Raw genomic sequence first — 18,965 nt, 5'->3', positions numbered from 1 at the left:
CTTTCATTTGGAATGGTAAGCGTCCAAAATTACATTTCAATAAGTTACATAGGCCGATTGACAAAGGTGGGCTAGATTTTGTTTTATTAAGCATTCAGTCTCAGACATTTGGCTCATTTGTCGCTTCCACCTGAGAGAGCCCCTCCCTGGTTCTGTATAGAACAGGAAATTCTTGCCCCTATTTCGCCACTGCAGAGCCTATCAAATTAATCGGAGAAGCTAAGTTACATCCCGTTATCTCGCACTTGAACTCAGAATGCACTAAGGTGTCCAGACTGTTTAATTCTGACATTTTTTAAAATGTTGCCTGGAGCATATGGCTGAACCCCAAACTATGCATCAACAAGTCCCCTTTTTGCTGGTCAGAGTGGATTGGGAGGGGGGTTACTACACTCGGTGACCTATATGAGAATGGAGTGTTGAGATCCTTTCAAAATTTGGTTAAACTTTTTGGGATTCCTAGATCTCAGTTCTGTAAGTATTTACAGCTGCGCCACCTGCTCTGTACTGTTTTTGGGAGTAGTTTACACCCTCCTAAATTGGCAGATACTCTGGGAGAGGTGATTACTGCTTTTGGAAAAGGTCATGAGGCATCGGTGTATTACTCCCTACTAATTCAGAGTCTGGGAGACGGAACTTCAACTTCTCTTAAGAGATTATGGGAGAAAGATCTAAATTTGGTACTGGAGGAGGGAGAGTGGGCTGGGATTCTAAAAAATGTCAAATCTGTATCCAGAGACGCAAGGGTTCGCCCCATGCAATTTAAGATTTTACATAGAGTCTACTGGACCCCCTCTAGATTGCATAGGCTTGGTCTTAAAGACACACCCACCTGCTGGCGATGTCAATCAGAAGATGGAGACACAACCCATGTCTTTTGGGGATGTGTTACGATGCAAGAATTTTGGATGAGGATTCAGAGTTTTATGTGCGAGCTTTTGGCCTCTCAAATTTTATTTTGCCCCAGACTCTGTATCTTGGGAGATGGGGCAGTCATTAATTTGGAGAATAAGCACATGAAAAACTGGGTCCTAACTAGTGTTATGATCGCCAGACAGATCACTTTGAGGAGTTGGAAGTTGGCTGGAGTGCCCCCGTTTCAGGAGTGGTGTTCAGAGATGGCCAGAGTGGCAGCTCTTGAGGAGGGGGTATCCAGAAGACTGGGGAGTCTGGACATGTTTGTGAAGAAGTGGGGCAGATATCTGTCTTTTTTGGAGGGCTCTTGGGGAGGGACAGTGGAGAGAGAGGTGTAGGGGTTTTATGTGGGTGATTGTTTTATTTTGTTTTTTATTAATTAATTTATTTTTGTTGTGTGTCTATGGTTGTGTGACCACTGGGGTGTTGTTGGGGGTCGGGTGGGAGATTGGGGGATAGTGGGGGTTGTATATTGATTCTGTATATATGTGTTCTGCTATTTATATTTAATGGTTGAATCAAAAAATGTTAATCGCGAAAAAAAAAAAAAAAAATGCTTGATTTTCTGTAAAGCTGCTTTGAAACGGTGTGTGTTGTAAAAAGCGCTATACAAATAAAAATGACGACTCTAGTGTTTGGATGAAATGATGGTTCCTCTGATTTAAAAAAAACAAAAAAAAAAACACTTTGAATGCTATTTCAGAGTAAATACATACACTCACGGAGCACTTTATTAGGAACACTATGGTCCTAAAAAAAGTGCCCGACGTGGTCTTCTGCTGTTGTAGCCCATCCGCCTCAAGTTTCAACGTGTTGTGCATTCTGAGATGCTATTCTGCTCACTACGATTTTACAGAGTGATTATCTGAGTTACCGTAGCCTTTCTGTCAGCTCGAACCAGTCTGGCTATTCTCCATTGACCACCCTCATCAACAAGGCGTTTCCGTCTGCAGAACTGCCGCTCACTGGATTTTTTTGTTTTTGGCACCATTCTGAGCAAACTCTAGAGACTGTTGTGCATGAATATCCCAGGAGATCAGCAGTTACAGAAATACTCAAACCAGCCCGTCTGGCACCAACAATCATGCCACGGTCCAAATCACTGAGATCACACTTTTTCCCCATTCTGATGGTTGATGTGAACATTAACTGAAGCTCCTGATCTGTATCTGGCATGATTTTATGCATTGCACACCTTCCACACATTTGGCTGATTTGATAATCACATGAATAAGTAAATGTACAGGTGTTCCTATTAAAGTGATGTGTAATTATTAAGATATATATTGAATATTTGTAGCCATATCGCACAGCCCTACCAGTAATGCAGTGATTAGTAACAGATTTATTCATAAATCTTTTATAAATTACATTATTTAATAAAAAAAAAACATTCAGGCAGATTTTCGTTTGTTTAAACAACCCCAAGTAAACACATTTACAGCCTTTACATCTGAAAAATGTGCATATTAAACACAGAAAAAAGGGCATAACAAATACTAAGAAATTCTCAAACTCTAAAGACCAAGACATGTTTCAATTCAACTTTTACACAAAGTTATGTATTGCATGATATACAGTACATAAAATCCAAAAGACACAAATCAAGCAAATCAGTCTGATGTGAGATGAAATATATATATTTTTTTTTTGGTTATACAAATTTCAGATAGACACACAAGTAATTTCACTTACTTCAGTCACATCCATGACTTTGATGGCCGCCAGCTGTCCAGTTTTAACATGTCGACCCTGAACAGAAACACAGAAGACATGAGTAACGAGATAATTTTTTAACCAAAAAATGTGTGCTTCATATGCATACATGAGTGCAATATAATATTTACAAAGGCACACAGCTACCAAAACTTAATCATGGCTGTACATTTCACTGCTACTCCATATAAGATACTGTGATGTGTTGCATGTCTCTGATCACACCTGCTCATGTGCAGTGATAACACTGCTATACAGTATACTGACAATACATGATCCTACACACCCCAACCCCACAGGTGACATCAAGATCTGACCCTACAGAGTTCACATTTATCAGTCACCATGACATGAAACACATGAATGAGACAAAGATGTATTCTAATATTCAGTGCTGGTCCTGGCCCACATATTCCCCCCACTCTATTATCCTTATTTACACAAACAGTATGAGCAAAAAAATAAATAAAAATATTATTAAAACCTACCCATTTTATCCCAAGAACTTGCAATAAATATTGATATTGTTTTACTGACCAGCCCTATATCGGATTTAAAGGGGTCATGACATACTCTTTTATATATATATATATATATATATATATATATATAAAAAACTTCATTATCTTCCCTGAGGTCCACTGATAATGTTGGAAAAATTTTGTTCTGCACCAAAACTGTCATAATTTAGTAATATAAAATCACTTTTCACCTTGTCTCTGGCCATCTGTCTGAAACGTCATGGTTACTGGTGTAACCTCCGTTCCCTGATGGAGGGAACGAGACGTTGGTGTCGATGTAGTGACACTAGGGGTCACTCTTGGGAGCCCGAGACACCTCTGGTCTTTGATAAAAGGCCAATGAAAATTGGCGAGTGGTATTTGCATGCCACTCCCCCGAACATACGGGTATAAAAGGAGCTGGTATGCAACCACTCATTCAGGTTTTACGCTGAGGAGCCGATATAAGGTCCGGCCATTTCAGCGGGTAGTTCAGCGTTGTGGCAGGAGGGACCAACGTCTCGTTCCCTCCATCAGGGAACGGAGGTTACACCAGTAACCATGACGTTCCCTATCTGTCACTCACTCGATGTTGGTGTCGATGTAGTGACACTAGGGGTCCCTATACAAAACGCCACAAGGCTGAACTGTGTTACGTGAACTGGCGGTGTGTGGTGGGCAGACTTGCTGTGTGCCTCATAGCCAGCACACCAGGTCGACACGTAACCTCCCCCAACACAGTTATGAGTGTCGAACGGCCCTTTCTGGGGACAAGTCGACTACCCAGAGATAGAGACAGGCTTAACCCAGTCATGGCCTCTTTCCCCTTCTCTTTTTCCACTCCCTAAAAAAGAAGGGGGATTATCCGACTGGGCCGCCAGGTCGACCGCGGAGACCACACCTCGCCCCAAGAGAGGGGGGGATATTTAAGTGGAAGAATACATCACATGGTCTTTCCAACCATGTGGAGAGCCTTCAAGGTAGATCCTACCCAATGGGGGAGGAGTTACTACAACATGGAGACTGAGGAGCTCTGCCCAAGGAAGACGCAGTTTGCCAGTAGGGAAACGAACTAGCGGAAGATATAGATCGCATGGGGTTAGCCTTACAGGGAACCGCCACATGCGGAGCACCTACCCCAGAACCGGGCTCTTAGTTAGCGCGTGTACTGGGCCGGCAGCGAGTCTCTCCGAAAACTCGACTGCCACAGGGCTCGGAGGAAGTCAACCAGGGAACAACCTTTGTGAACACTTCTGGGAATTAACAGCGCACGTCTTCAGCTCAAAAGGAGGTGGAAGGCGCTATGTGCAAGCGATACACCCGGCCGGCTATCCCGGGCTTATCCGCTTGTGTTGCGTGCCACTACCTGGGACAAAACCGGTTCCACCCGGAGGTTGTAGAACCTTGCAAAGGTGTTGGGTGTTGCCCAGCCCGCTGCTCTGCAATGTCTGTTAGAGAGGCACCTCTGGCCAGGGCCCAAGAAGCCGCTACACCACGAGTAGAATGGGCTCGTAGCCCTACCGGGGGCGGCATGTTTTGGGCGAGACATGCCATAGTTATGGCGTCAATGAGCCAGTGGGCGATCCTCTGCTTGGAGACAGCGCTTCCTTTCCGCTGTGCACCGAAGCAGATAAAGAGCTGCTCAGAGAGTCTAAAGCTCTGCGTGCGATCCAAATAGATGCGCAAAGCGCGCACCGGACACAGCAACGCCAGGGCTGGGTCTGCCTCCTCCTGGGGCAGCGCTTGCAGGTTCACCACCTGGTCTCTAAAAGGAGTGGTGGGAACCTTGGGCACATAGCCCGGTCGGGGGTCTCAGGATCACGTGAGAATAGCCCGGACCGAACTCCAGGCACGTTTCGCTGACAGAGAACGCTTGCAGGTCACCTACCCTCTTGATGGAAGTGAGCGCAGTCAGGAGGGCAGTCTTCAAGGAGAGTGCCTTAAGCCCGGCTGACTGCAAAACTCAAAGGGGGCTCTCTGTAGACCCTGAAAAACTACAGAGGTCCGATGAGGGAACAAGGCGTGGCCTGGAGGGATTCAGCCTCCTGGCGCCTCTTAGGAACCTGATGATCAGATCATGCTTCCCTAAGGACTCACCGTCGACTGCGTCATGGTGTGCTGCTATGGCAGCAACGTACACCTTCAAGGTGGAAGGGGACAGCCTCCCTTCCAACCTCTCTTGCAGGAAGGAAAGCACTGATCTGACTGCGCACCTCTGGGGGTCTTCTTGATGGGAAGAACACCACTTAGCGAACAGACACCACTTAAAGGCATACAGGCGCCTCGTAGAGGGAGCCCTAGCCTGAGTGAATGTGTCTACCACCGCAGGTGGGAGACAGCTTAGGTCTTCCGCGTCCCGTCCAGGGGCCAGACATGGAGATTCCAGAGGTCTGGGCGCGGGTGCCGGATGGTGCCCCTTCCCTGAGAAAGAAGGGCCTTTTTCAGGGGAATTAGCCCGGGGGGAGCTGTCATGAGGAGCGTGAGGTCCGAGCACCACGTCTGGGCGGGCCAGCAGGGTGCTTACCAGGACGACCTTCTCCTCGTCCTGCCTGACCTTGCACAGGGTCTGTGCGAGCAGGCTCACTGGGGAAAACGCATATTTGCGAATGCCAGGGGACCAGCTGTGTGCCAGCGCGTCTATGCCGAGGAAGGCCTCGGTGAGGGCGTACCAGAGCGGGCAGTGGGAGGATTCTTGGGAGGCGAACAGGTGCACCTGTGCCTGACTGAATCGACTCCAATTCAGCTGGACCACCTGAAGGTGGAGTCTCCACTCTCCCTTGAGGGTAACCTGTTGTTACGGCGCGTCCGCCGAAGTGTTGAGGTTGCCCGGGATGTGAGTGGCTTGCAGCGACTTGGTGCTGCTAACTCCGTTGGAGGAGACGGCGGGCGAGTTATGACATACAGCGGGAGCGCAGACCGCCTTGGCGGTTGACATATGCTACCGCTGCCGTGCTGTCTGTCCGAACTAGCACGTGCTTGCCCTGGATCAACGGCCGGAACCTCCGCAGGGCGAGCAGAATTGCCAGTAACTCGAGGCAGTTGATGTGCCAACGCAGCTGCGGACCCGTTGCCAACAGCGCCCCAGCCCATTTTGGAGGCATCTGTCGTGACCACGACGCGCCTGGAGACCAGTTCTAGTGGAACACCTGCTCGTGGAAACGAGAGGTCGGTCCAAGGGCTGAAAAGACGGTGACAGACCGACGTAATGGCCACGCGGTGTGTCCCGTGGCGCCATGCCCGTCTCGGGACTCGAGTCTGGAGCCAGTGCTGAAGCGGCCTCATATGCATCAACCCGAGCGGGGTGGCCACCGCCGAGGACGCCATATGCCCCAGGAGCCTCTGAAAATGTTTCAGTGGAACCGCTGTTTTCTGTTTGAACGCCTTCAAACAGGCCAGCACTGACTGGGCGCGCTCGTTCGTAAGGTGCGCCGTCAAGGAGACTGAGTCCAACTCCAAACCGAGAAAAGAGATGCTCTGAACCGGGAGGAGCTTGCTCTTTTCCCAGCTGATCCGAAGCCCTAGTCGGCTGAGGTGTGAGAGCACCAGGTCCCTGTGTGCGCATAACCCGTCACGAGAGTGAGCTAGGATTAGCCAGTCGTCGAGATAGTTGAGAATGCGAATGCCCACCTCCCTTAACAGGGCAAGGGCAGCCTCTGCGATCTTCGTAAAGACGCGAGGAGACAGGGACAGGCCGAAAGGGAGGACTTGTACCGATACGCCTGACCCTCGAACGCAAACCGCAGGAAGGGTCTGTGTCGAGGAAGGATCGAGACGTGAAAGTACGCATCCTACGGGTCTACCGCCGCGAACCAATCTTGATGCCGGACGCTCGCTAGAATGCGTCTTTGCGTCAGCATCTTGAACGGGAGTCTGTGTAAGGCCCGGTTCAGTACTCGCAGGTCCAAGATTGGCCGCAACCCACCGCCTTTTTTCGGTACAATGAAGTAGGGGCTGTAAAACCCCCTCTTCATCTCGGCTGGAGGGACAGGTTCTATCGCGTCCTTCCGTAGGAGGGTAGCGATCTCCGCGCAAGGTAGCAGCATTTCCATCTTTCACCAAGGTGAAGTGGACACCGCTGGACCTGGGCGGATGCCCAGCGAAGTGAATCGTGCAGCCGAGTCAGACGGTCCGGACCAGCCCTCGCGACGGACTGGAAAGCGCAAGCCATGCACCCGAGTTCCGCGCAAGGGGGACCAAAGGGACAACGTCTTCGGATGTACCGGCGGGTGGGGCCTCGCGGCGGGGCGGAGCTTGAGGTGCCACACCACATCGTGGCCGTGCTGAGTCCGAGGACATCGAAGCACTTACCTGGCTCCTTGTGACCACCCCCGGAACAGCCTGGGACGGGGGAGGAAGAGGCCTGTCCTCATGACCCGTGGAGACTGTCACATCGGGGGCGGATTTGTGCCACAGCTGGGCGCTCAGGGCGGGAGACCGCCGCTGGAGCGGCAACCTGCCAAATGGAGTGGTGGACGGTGGTCGTGATGCCAGCCGTACACACCGAATATGTGACCCAGGGAACAAGGAAACTACTCTTGCGGAGCTCTTGAGTACTGCAGCCATTTGGGCATGCAGCGCAATTAAATGCAAAAGGTAACAAAAAGATCTGCTTACCAGCTCCAGAGCAGCGGGTTTCGTTGTCCCTGGGTCGCCCGTCTCAGGGGCGCTTCGAAGACCTCCGTGGGTTCTTCGGTGCCGGCTGTGAGACGGGTGGCGTCGGCTTCCTGCGGTGGGCTCCACGCCGGGGCCGGGCCGGAGGGGCGGGCTGCGGCGGAGCCGGTGCAGTCACCGCAGGGGGACGCCATCGGCGATGAGTAGATGGGGGGATCTTGAGCCACGCCGGGGCAGGACAAGCCGGCTAGCATCCATCTACTGCTCTACCATCGAGAACTGCTGGGCAAAGTCCTCGACAGTGTCGCCGAATAGGCCCGCCTGGAAAATGGAATGGGGGCAGCAAGGAATCGTGTCCTGTCGGCCTCACCCATCTCGACCAGGTTGAGCCAAAGGTGGCGCTCCTGGACCACTAGTGTGGCCATCGTCCGCCCGGGAGACCGCGCCGTGACCTCCATCGCTCGGAGAGCGAGGTCAGTCGCCGAGCGCAGTTCCTGCATCAATCCCGGGGCGGAACTACCCTCGTGCAGTTCCTTTAGCGCCTTGGCGGACTTGCAGGAGAGCCATGGCGTGCAGGGCGGAGGCGGCTTGTCCAGCAGCGCCGTAGGCTTTGACCGTCAGAGACGACGTAAACCTACAGGCCTTGGACGGGGGCTTTGGGCACCCACGCCAGGTGGCGGCGCTCTGCGGGCATAGGTGCACCGCGAGCGCCTTTATCCACCGGGGGATTGCCGAATAACCCTTGGCCGCCCCACCATCGAGGGTAGTGAGAGCGGGGAAGCTGAAAAGATCGGGACCGGGCAGTAAAAGGTGCCTCCCGCGACCTTGTCAGCTCTTCATGCACTTCCGGGAAGAAAGGAACGGGGTGGGGTGTGGCTTTGAGCGGCGCCGCGAGCCCAGGAACCAATCACAGAGCCGCGAGGGTTCAGGGAAGAGCGGTGAAATCCACTCTAACCGACGCTCGCGGCTGTCCGGGAAAGCATGTCGTCATCTCCGCGTCAGCCTGTGACTGGGCGATCGACCCCGAAGGGAGGAGCCCAGCCGAGGCTTCCGACTGGACGAGCCCGCTCTCCAATGCTGCGCTCGAGAGCTCATCACTTTCGCGGGCTCCGAATAAGAGGTCGAACTCGCCGTGAGACGAGCCGGCGGACTCACCTGGAAGCCCGATCGGGGCAGACGAGCGTGCTGGGGAATGGGAGGTCCGTGGGGGGATACCCGGCGGAGGCGGTCCCATTGGGGTCCCCAAATCGCCCCCAGTGCTAGCCGCGCTGGCCTCAAACCCGTGGGTAAAAGGACCGAGGCGGGAGCCTCTGGGGTGGCTCGCTTCCTTACGAAGGCGAGCCGCGACCGCAACGTTGCCATGGACACATTCTCGCAATGAGAATGTGACCATCCACGAACGCTGTCTCCGCGTGAGCAGTGCCCAGACACGAAAGACAGTGATCGTGACCGTTAGAAGGCGAGAGATAACGAGCACAACCAGGAATAACACACAATCGGAAAAGCATCTTTAAAAAGACGCGTCTTTAAAAAGACGTTCCGTGTGTGAGCTCTTTTAGAGAAATATATACTCTTTTAGAGGGGAAAAATGCTCTTTCAGAAAATATACTCTCTAGTTTTTCTGCCGAAGCGCCCAGGGGCATTCTCTGCAGTGCACCAGTGCAGAGGAGGGAGAAGCCGCTGAAATGCGCCGTCAGATCCAGCAGGTGAATGAACAGTAGTATTCAGCTCAATGAGCATGACCGTTCGGCTCCGAAGAGAAAATCTGAATGAGTGGTTGCATACCAGCTCCTTTTATACCCGTATGTTCGGGGGAGTGGCATGCAAATACCACTCGCCAATTTTCATTGGCCTTTTATCAAAGACCAGAGGTGTCTCGGGCTCCCAAGAGTGACCCCTAGTGTCACTACATCGACACCAACGTCGAGTGAGTGACAGATAGGGAACTCTTGGTTTTGGCCTAACCACCTCCTTAAAACTTCAATGATAACGGCCACTGTTATGATTGGCTAACATTGTGCAGCACCTCGAATACACAGCCATATATATTTGAAACTCAATTGGCAGAAGATTAACAAGCTCCCCAAAACAAAACAAAACAAAAAAAAAAAAAATCAGGGTTTACACATATCGCACACCCAAAGCATTGCTTCTGAATATATTCAACTGTTCACTCAAGCACAGCAGCAACAAACTATCAAATAGTCATGACATTTTGAAACACTAGTGATTGGAATCATTTACTTAAGGTAGGGTCCAATAGTGTTTTTAACCCCATCTTGCAATACAAGCTCCTTTGCAAAGCTTGAATCATATTGTGACTTGTTCACAAGCAATCCATGCTGATATGAGCCAAAAGCAGAAGTGGAATAGACCAGAACAGACGTGTTTTTAATGTTTATGTAGAAAAACATTTAGGAATGTGTCCTGTGTAAGTCCACTTTGGTGTAGAAGAATCTCCCAAGACAGATGAGGCCCATTTCTCTCCTCTTCACCTGTCTGACTGAGTGCTAGTGGGCGGGGCCATGGGTGCGACATTGTAAAAGTGGGCATTGATGTCTTGCTGTAGAGGCTGTCTTTTGCTGACGTATTGGTCCTTGTGACTTCACAAAATCCACAAATTCCAAATGAGTAATTTTTGCAGCTTGTTTTAAATAAATGCTCTTTTTCTATTAAGGAGGAAGTATTCAGTTCTAAAACTTAAAGTATGTTTTTATAGTACAATTACCTCTTATATGTCAAATCATTAAGAACAATTGTATTCCTTATTTCATGACCCCTTTAAAACTGCTTTGTACCATATTGCCTTGATGACAGCATGTGTGTCATATATGGGAGTTACTTCAAAACATGAAATGAAATTTACAGATTTTTTTTTGAAAATTGTACCAGAGAAAACTCCGAAAATAAATAAGGTGGTGTGTGTCTAGTGTAATGACAATTTCAATAAATCGTCAGTATCAATAAGTGTGTCATGATGCATAGACCAATCTGAACCAACCAATATGAAACACATATATCAATAAAAATAATAATAAATATAGCTGCAAGCAGTAATTGTCAGGGTTCAAGCCTTAGAAGAACTTTCAAAGTATACAAAAAATGTATGTATTCGTATATGTACTTTGTAAGTTGCTGAGTTTGCAAACTGGTGTTAAATATGACTCTGATGTCTTGTGTTCAACTATCCTGAAACAGGATAATTGTTATGGTGGTCTTTTTTTATTTTAATTTATTATTGTTATAAAGCCACAAAGCACCCAATCTCCAAAAAGGTTTTAGAAATTCAAATATTTATTTTAGGAATTATAGGCTTTTGGATGCACTTGGTCAAACCCACATGATAAATGCAACCCCAAAATAACTAAAGTTCCACTTTTCTTTGATAATTATTGACCTAGGGAGTCCTAGATGTAGTTCACAATAGTACATTGGATAATATACAATAATTTACACACAATTTATACAGCCATTTTGCTGAAATCTGATTGGCTGCTGGCAGCCATGATATTTTATTTGTCTGAGTCATATTGTAGAATATGTTAGCATTTGGCCCCTACAAGAAGCACACCAATTTTCAGTTGCGGAGTTATGAGCATTTTTTAAGTTGTAGCACCCCCTATAGGCGAATTTTTTCAAGATTTTGCATGCAGACTCAAAATTCCTTTGATAACTTTTTGTCAGGAGGGTTCATAGTAGACACACCAATTTTTGTGAGAATCGGATATACGGCCTAGGAGGAGTTTGAAAAAGTTGCTTTTTTAGAAAATTAAAATAGCGGAAACATTTATAAAATGCAATACAATTTTTTGTAGGTCTTGGTGCAAGAAATTAGAGGAAAAAATAATTTTGAGATTATTCAACTCGGTTACAGAGTTTTTGGCAAAAATTTAAATGTCCTTGTTATAGCGACAACTTGTGGTTAATTTTCATAAAACTTGGTACACAGCCTCATTCTGACACTGTCTACAAATATCTCAAGTTTTGTAATTGTCGGCCATTCAGATTTGATGTTATTAGCTGCTGAAATTTGATTGGCTGCTGGCGGGCATTTTTTTTTATTTGTCCGAGTGATATTGTAGGATATGTTAGCCTTTGGCCCCTACAAGATGCATACCAATTTTCAACTTCATTGATCATACGGTTGCGGCGTTATGAGCGTTTTTTTGTTGTGGCGCCCCCTATAGGCAAAAATTTTCGCAACTTTGTGTGCATCCTCAGAATGTCCTGTTGTCTATGTGTATCAAGTTTCGTAACATTTGGCCTTTTCGTTTGGTAGATATTGGTCAATACGTACAAAATGAACGACGCCTGACCAATTTGTTGGCTTATATCTTCGTAACACTTTGATGACTCAAAATACTTTTGATAACTTTTTTGTCAGGAGGGTCCGTAGTAGACAAACAGATTTTCTTGCAAATTGGACATATGGCCTAGGAGGAATTATGCAAATTAGCGCAAACATTTTCATGATGGAAATGAAATTGGAGATATACATGTTATTCGTCTTGAGCCAAGGAATCCAAAGATATAAGACACTTGAGTGGTTTAGGAGTTATGGGCCAAAACATAAAAATTATCACTATAGTGCCACCTTGAGGCCGATCGTGTCCAAATTAATACTCTAGTACTCTGGGGGACTACCTTCCCTCAAAATTTCAGCTCTCTACGACTTACGGTTTGGTCTGCACGATCAGTTTTAGGGCAGAATAATAAAAATAATAATAAATATAGCCGCAAGCGGCAATCATTGGGGTCCAAGCACATGTGAAGAAATAAACAATATAATCAGAATTGACAGAAATGATCCAATGGATGCCAAATAATACAAATTGAAAGAACAGATCCTCCCTAACCTAAATTTGCTAAAAATTATGTACCAAAATTTTGAAGCTGTAAAATGCATATAAAGGATCATAAAATTAAACCATTCGACTCCATTGGTTGAATCCATATCTTTTGTAGCAAACTAATTAAGAGTTATGGCCAAAAATGTGATTTTTGTTTGTTTTATCTGAGTCAAATGAATGAAACCAGAAGTCGCTACGATGTTCTTGTGCAGAGGTATGTGATTTGTTACTTGATTGCTAGGGTAACCCTATCTGGTTGCTAGGCAGTTACCAAGGTGATAATCAAAAGGCTTCTTGCTACCCTGCGTCAAATGAACGAAGCCGGAAGTCTCTACATTGTTTTGGTGCAGAGATATGTGATTTATTACTTGGTTGCTAGGGTAACCCCATCTGGTTGCTAGGTAGTTAACAAAGTAATACTCAAAAGGCTCCTTGCTACCCTGAGACAAATGAACAAATCTGAAAGTCTCTACGATGTTCTGGTGCAGAGATATGCGATTCGTTTCTTGGTTGCTGAGGTAACCCCATTTGGTTGCTAGTCAGTCACCAAGGTGATACTCAAAAGGCTCCTTGCTACCCTGAGTCAAATGAACAAAACCGGAAGTCTCTTTGATATTCTGGTACAGAGATATGAGATATCACTCTCAGCCATTTTTAATGGAAGTCAATGAGGTTTGCTTGCTAGGTTGCTCTAAATGGTTGCTAGGGCGTGGCTACGTAGTTTCTATGATAACTGAAGTCTGATTGCTCACCCAAGTAAAATAAGCCAACTGTCATTTCTCTAGGACATTCTGATCCAAAGATATCACTCTCAGCCATTTTTAATGGAAGTCAATAGGGCTGGTTACTAGGGTGCTCTAAATGGTTGCTACAGTGGGGCTAAGCTGTTTCCATGATGATACCTGAAGTCTAATTGCTCACCTAAGTAAAATAAGCCAACTGTCATTTCTCTAGGACATTCTGATCCAAAGATATCACTCTCAGCAATTTTTAATGGAAGTCAATGGGGCTGGTTGCTAGGATGCTCTAAATGGTTGCTAGGGCGTGGCTACGTTGTTTCCATGTTACCTGAAGTCTGATTGCTCATCCATGTAAAACAAGCCAACTGTCATTTCTCTAGCACATTCTGATCCAAAGATATCACTCTCAGCCATTTTTAATGGAAGTCAATAGGGCTTGGTTACTAGGGTGCCCTAAATGGTTGCTAGGGCATGGCTAGTCAGTGACCAGAGAGATTCTTATTGGCTGATTACTAACCTGACTCAAAAGATCCAATCGCCAAGTGTCTACAAAATTCTGTTCTGAAATACCCTTCTGAGCCATTTTGAATGGAAGTCTATGGGGGTGGTTGCTAGTGCCATTTCCAAGATGATACTTAAAGACTGATTGGTGGCTCGAGTGAAATGAGCCCTCCCCTATGTCTTTACGACATTCTGATTGGGAGATATGATCCCTCAAACTTCATTGTCTTGTCATAGTAGAAACAATTGTTTTCAAGGGCAAGAGCCTTGCCATAGTTTGCCTATGGGCACTTTTGGGCTGGTTTTAAGGCAGCATTTTACAGTTTTCGGACGCAGCCATATAGAAATGACGCGAGACAGAAACGGGGATAATGGAAAAATAAACACATAATATAATTCCAGGCATAAGTAAACGTATCCCTAAAACAATGTGACAGTTAATCATGTAACTTGACAAATATGTTTTCAATATTTTTAGGATATGTAAAAATTAAGGTGATATTTGATTATCTATAATCATTTTTTGGAAATCACAGATTTATTTGTAAACTAATATTATAAAAAGTCAGAAGACAGTGTACCATGTTTCTTCATATAAATTTATATGCATTCATATACTCATTAAAGCCTTAGACTTAAAAGGATTTCTTATCCTGTGGCTCCCTCTTGTGGACAAAATATAGTATCACAGCTTTCATAAGTCAGAAAAATGGCTGATAATTTAAAATTTGCTGTTAGCCCCCCGTTCATCATAAATACATTAAATTTAGTATGATTCCTCAGAATGTCCTGTTTTCCATATTTACACAGTTTTGTGAAGTTTGGTATTTGTGCACACAAGATATAGGAATATTAGTCATAATGGGCCACACTAGTCAAATATATCGGATTGCATCTTCTAGACGATTTAATGGATCAAAATTCTTTTGATAACTTTTTGCCTGCATGGTCTAGCGCTGACCTGGGCCAAGTTTGGTAAAGATCTGATTAAAGCCTTAGGAGGAATTCGAAAAAGTATGGTTTTCAGTCAATAAGAATGGCATAAGCGTTTTAAAAAATGAAATAAAACTGAGATATACATTTTGTAGGACTTGATGCAAGGATTTAAAGGTAAAAAGCATTTTGATTTTAATGTGCTCGGATATGACGTAATTAGCAAACATGTCAATGTTTTTGTTATAGCGCCACCTTGTGGCCGATTCTCACAAAACTTGGGACACAGCCTCATTTTGACACCGTGTATGAATATCTCAAGTTTCGTAATGGCCGGCCATTCAGATTTGATGTTATTAGCTTCTGAAATTTGATTGGCTGTTGGTGGCCATGTTTTTAAAGATATGCGACTGTGCTCATAGACCTTGATGGCACCTTGGACAAAGACAGTACATGCAAAATTTCAAGTCGATCAGACCAACGGTTCCAAAATTAGAGCCATTTTTATTTTAATTATTATAGCGCCACCAAGAGGCAAAGGTGTGTATTTTTTGTATGATCTCAGCATGAGCCCATACATACGTTTACCAAATTTGGTGATAATACCTCAATCCGTTCAAAAATTATAACAGTTTTAGTAAAATGGACTCACCTACTGCGATGGTTTTGGCGTACCGTTTGACAATAAATCAGAATTTCTAAATTCCTTTGATAACTTTTCATATTGGGACCCTGCTGAATCATTCTGCACTGGTTTGGTTCCGATCGGGCAAACGGCCTAGGACAATCCAAAATAGCGGGAAAATGAAGGGGCGGAGCAAAATTCTGTCAGGGGGTAAAACTCTTCGGTATGACGCAAGGAATCAGAGGAAAAAATAATTTTGTTTCTAGCCCTTACGGCCCAAGATTTATGGCCCAAAATGTGATTTTTGTTTGTTTTGTTCGCAATAGCGCCACATAGTGTCTGACGGATGTGTGTCTGTATGCCTGAGTAGTGGAAGGGATTTGGAACCATCCTGCCAAGTTTGGAATCTCTATGACTTACAGTCTCTGACACCCAGACACTTTTAGGGCAGATGTTTGTTTTTTTTTATAATAATAAGAAAAATAATAAGAAAATCTGAACAAATACAATAGGGTACCTGCATCTTCAGCGCTTGGACCTCTAATAATAATCAGGGCCTGAAATTTGTCAGAGATTGCGTAAATTATGTATTGCGCATAATTTTAATAATTCCCCCAAGTTCCACATTCATGCGGGGAATTCCCGTTCTCACATTTATTCACGTTAACATGTACAGAAGCTGAGAATCAGTAAACGAATCCACACAGATGAACAAATCAAATCAATAATTTCAGCTTTCTATCGTAATGTAATTCCAGAACCAGCACTGCCGTCTCTCTCTCTCTCTCTCACTTTAGTGTAACTGGTGTGCGCAGAGAGCAAAGGAAGCGTGCTGTCGCATATTTGCTGAACTTAAAGATGTACAAACCTATATAAACCTGTTAATAAACCTGTTAATTCGACATGCAAATGTCGTCATACTGGGTCTCTGCAAGCAAGCAACATGATAAAACTATTGATCCTGTTTAAAACCAAAAAAGCTGTCTAGAGTGCATGCGCATGACATTGGACCAATTTAGTTTTGCCTCGTCACATTATGCCACTCACTCATAATGGACCATATTCACTGTAGCTCCATCTTTCATTTTTGATGGGAATGACAATGAGGCTGTGAGGGATAGACTTAGTGTTTTCAGTGGGTTGTACAGTTGTTTAAAATGTTTTGAATCGTTCCACTGATGAAACATTAGGAAAAAAAAAACATCAAGAAAACATGAGTTGAGGAAAATTACATGTGATCTAGGAGCTTTATACAGTGCAAGCCATAGAAGATTATTTAAGGGTGTTTTCACTCGTTTCAGGGGTCTGTGTGTGGTTTGCAGGTTTTCTGACTCATATGTGAACACTCAGACGGTATCAGACCCCTTTAAAGCGAAGTGAACCGAAACCATCTTGGGAGGTGGTCTGAGTACGGGTTGCTTTCAGCCTGCAGTTTGATACGCTAATAATGGCCATTGTGAACAAAGCGCTCCTTGCTCACTTTATTTTTCAATTCACATAATGGCGGACATGAAGGGCCTGACAGGTTACTGTACACAGGTAATGGCAAAGTACAGAGGAGAGACGAGCTGCTTGTTCTGTTTCTATGAAGATGTCATGACAGAGTGAGAAGCATATTAAACTATTCAAAACAAACTTGTCTTCATTCAATGTTCTGTGCAAATGAAGATTTGTGGGATAACCGGAACTGTGAAAGTTAAGAGATTACGACAGGAATATTCTACTATTGTATTCAATGATTGGATGTAACCCGAGGCTGTTGATCTATCATGACTGAATTTTGCCTCTTAATAGATTGTTTTATATAAAAATACAATGCATTCCAGGGCTGTACGTTAACTTTTTTTGCACATAGCACTGGTGCTACAAAGGTTGAAATTTTTGTAGCACAGGCCACACAATTGTAGCACAAGTATAAGACCTCCGTTACCATCTCTGAAAACAACCACAAGTAGTGCAGTTCATCACTTAAACAGGCATGTGACTGACATGTTGAATACAGGGCACACAAAATCCAAACCTTCATAAGAAATGTATTCAGACAAACATTTTCTTCATTTGCCCAAATTGGCAGACTGCATGAACATAACACCTCTTGATTAACATCGTCAATTTTGTTTATATAGCTCAATATCACTAATAACAATCCAAACAACATCCATATTTTACACTTCAAATTAGCAGGACAAATCTGTAGGTAGACATCACTTAATAAAATAACTCTTATTTGCAAACCAACAAACTCACCCAAACCATGACACTTCTCTACTAGACTCACACTGTCAACAGTTGCATCATTGCTTTAGTGCATTGTGTGTGTGTGTGTGTGTATGTTTGTGTGTGTGCGCGTGTGTGTGTGTGTGCAAGTCACAGGCAGATCTAACATGTCTGCTTGGCCACTCTTTCCTATTTGGTCTCCTGGCGTGGCGTTGGGAAGTGCTGTGTTTTTTTTTATGTTATCCCTTTTTAAAATGCTGTTACCCATTACATATGATTGTCTACTCTAATCTTTTCTGGAGTCTCCACTGTTGTTTAGCATTGAAAGTTAGCCAAGGAAAATCCTTTTTCCCCTTGGCGTTGTATCTATACATTTTTCCTTTCCTTTCTCCCTTAAATTTCATTTGGCAGCGTTGCTTCTTTCGTTTGTTCCTCACAGGCCTAGACGAGCTTTTCCCGAGTCTGCTCGACATAACAGGCTATAAACTGGAAATCAAGCGAGCTCACAGAGTCCCAGCTCACAGATTTGCTGAGGGAGAAAGGCCCCGATCAATCCTGGCCAAATTTCTGAGATCATCCGATAAAGATCTTGTGTTGCGCCAGGCGAGGAGCAAAGGGAAGCTTTCTTTGAAGAACCATAATATTTTCGTTCCCGGACTTTGCGAATTCGACAAGAGAGAAATGCGATCGGTTCAAGGAATGTAAGAAACTCTTACATCAGCGAAAGATCACTTTTGCTCTGATGTTTCCGGCCAAACTGAGAATAGAAACGAAGGACGGTCGCAAAGTATTTACATGTCCCAATCAGGCAATGTCTTTTATAGAATCAATGGGTGAATAAACCATTGGGTGTTTCTCATGTGAGTGGGTCGAGTCGCTGTACTTACTCTGGCTTTTGAGGAAGCTGGGAGTCATTTTGGTTTTTTCTTTTTGCGTTGGCTCCGCTGAGCGGCAGGAGTTTGTTTTGTGAATAACACTTTTCCTTAAAGAAACTTTTGCATTGACGAAAGATTACTTTTGCATTGAAGTTCCCGGCCAGTTTGAGAGTGGACACTACGGATGACTGCAAAATATCTACATGCTCACACAAAGGATGTCTTTTATAAAGTTGACGGATTGTGTAAGTCATGGTATATACTTTTATGCGGCCTCTGAGTGAATTGACTAGACCATCCGGGGATTCCGGTTTTGTTTCTTTTTGTAGTGGTTCCCCCTAGTGGCTGGAGCTTGTTCTATTGAATAACACTCCTTTGGAACAGCTGTGGATTAATCTGTTCGTTCTTCATGCTTATTCCTCCTGCTGGCTGGAGTTTGTTTTGTTGAGTATTTTTATGGGACATTGGAATGATTATGTCAT

The 18,965-nt window shown here is 45.1% G+C and overlaps 1 protein-coding gene across 2 annotated transcripts in view; it reads right to left on the bottom strand.

Annotated features, from left to right (window-relative positions):
- The window catches only part of LOC127446828 (TRAF2 and NCK-interacting protein kinase-like), a 172,211-nt gene that overhangs the window by 127,623 nt on the left and 25,623 nt on the right, over nt 1-18,965 (bottom strand). For both annotated transcript variants that reach the window (XM_051708094.1, XM_051708095.1), the window contains exon 3: nt 2,611-2,667. In XM_051708094.1, the coding sequence (XP_051564054.1) occupies nt 2,611-2,667 (57 nt within the window). The remainder of the gene's footprint in view (nt 1-2,610; nt 2,668-18,965) is intronic.

This window comes from Myxocyprinus asiaticus, chromosome 10 (genome assembly GCF_019703515.2).
Source record: "Myxocyprinus asiaticus isolate MX2 ecotype Aquarium Trade chromosome 10, UBuf_Myxa_2, whole genome shotgun sequence".
Lineage (NCBI taxonomy): Eukaryota > Metazoa > Chordata > Actinopteri > Cypriniformes > Catostomidae > Myxocyprinus > Myxocyprinus asiaticus.
The sequence above is the reverse complement of the archived record's forward strand: the minus strand, read 5'-3'. Positions and strand labels throughout refer to the sequence as shown.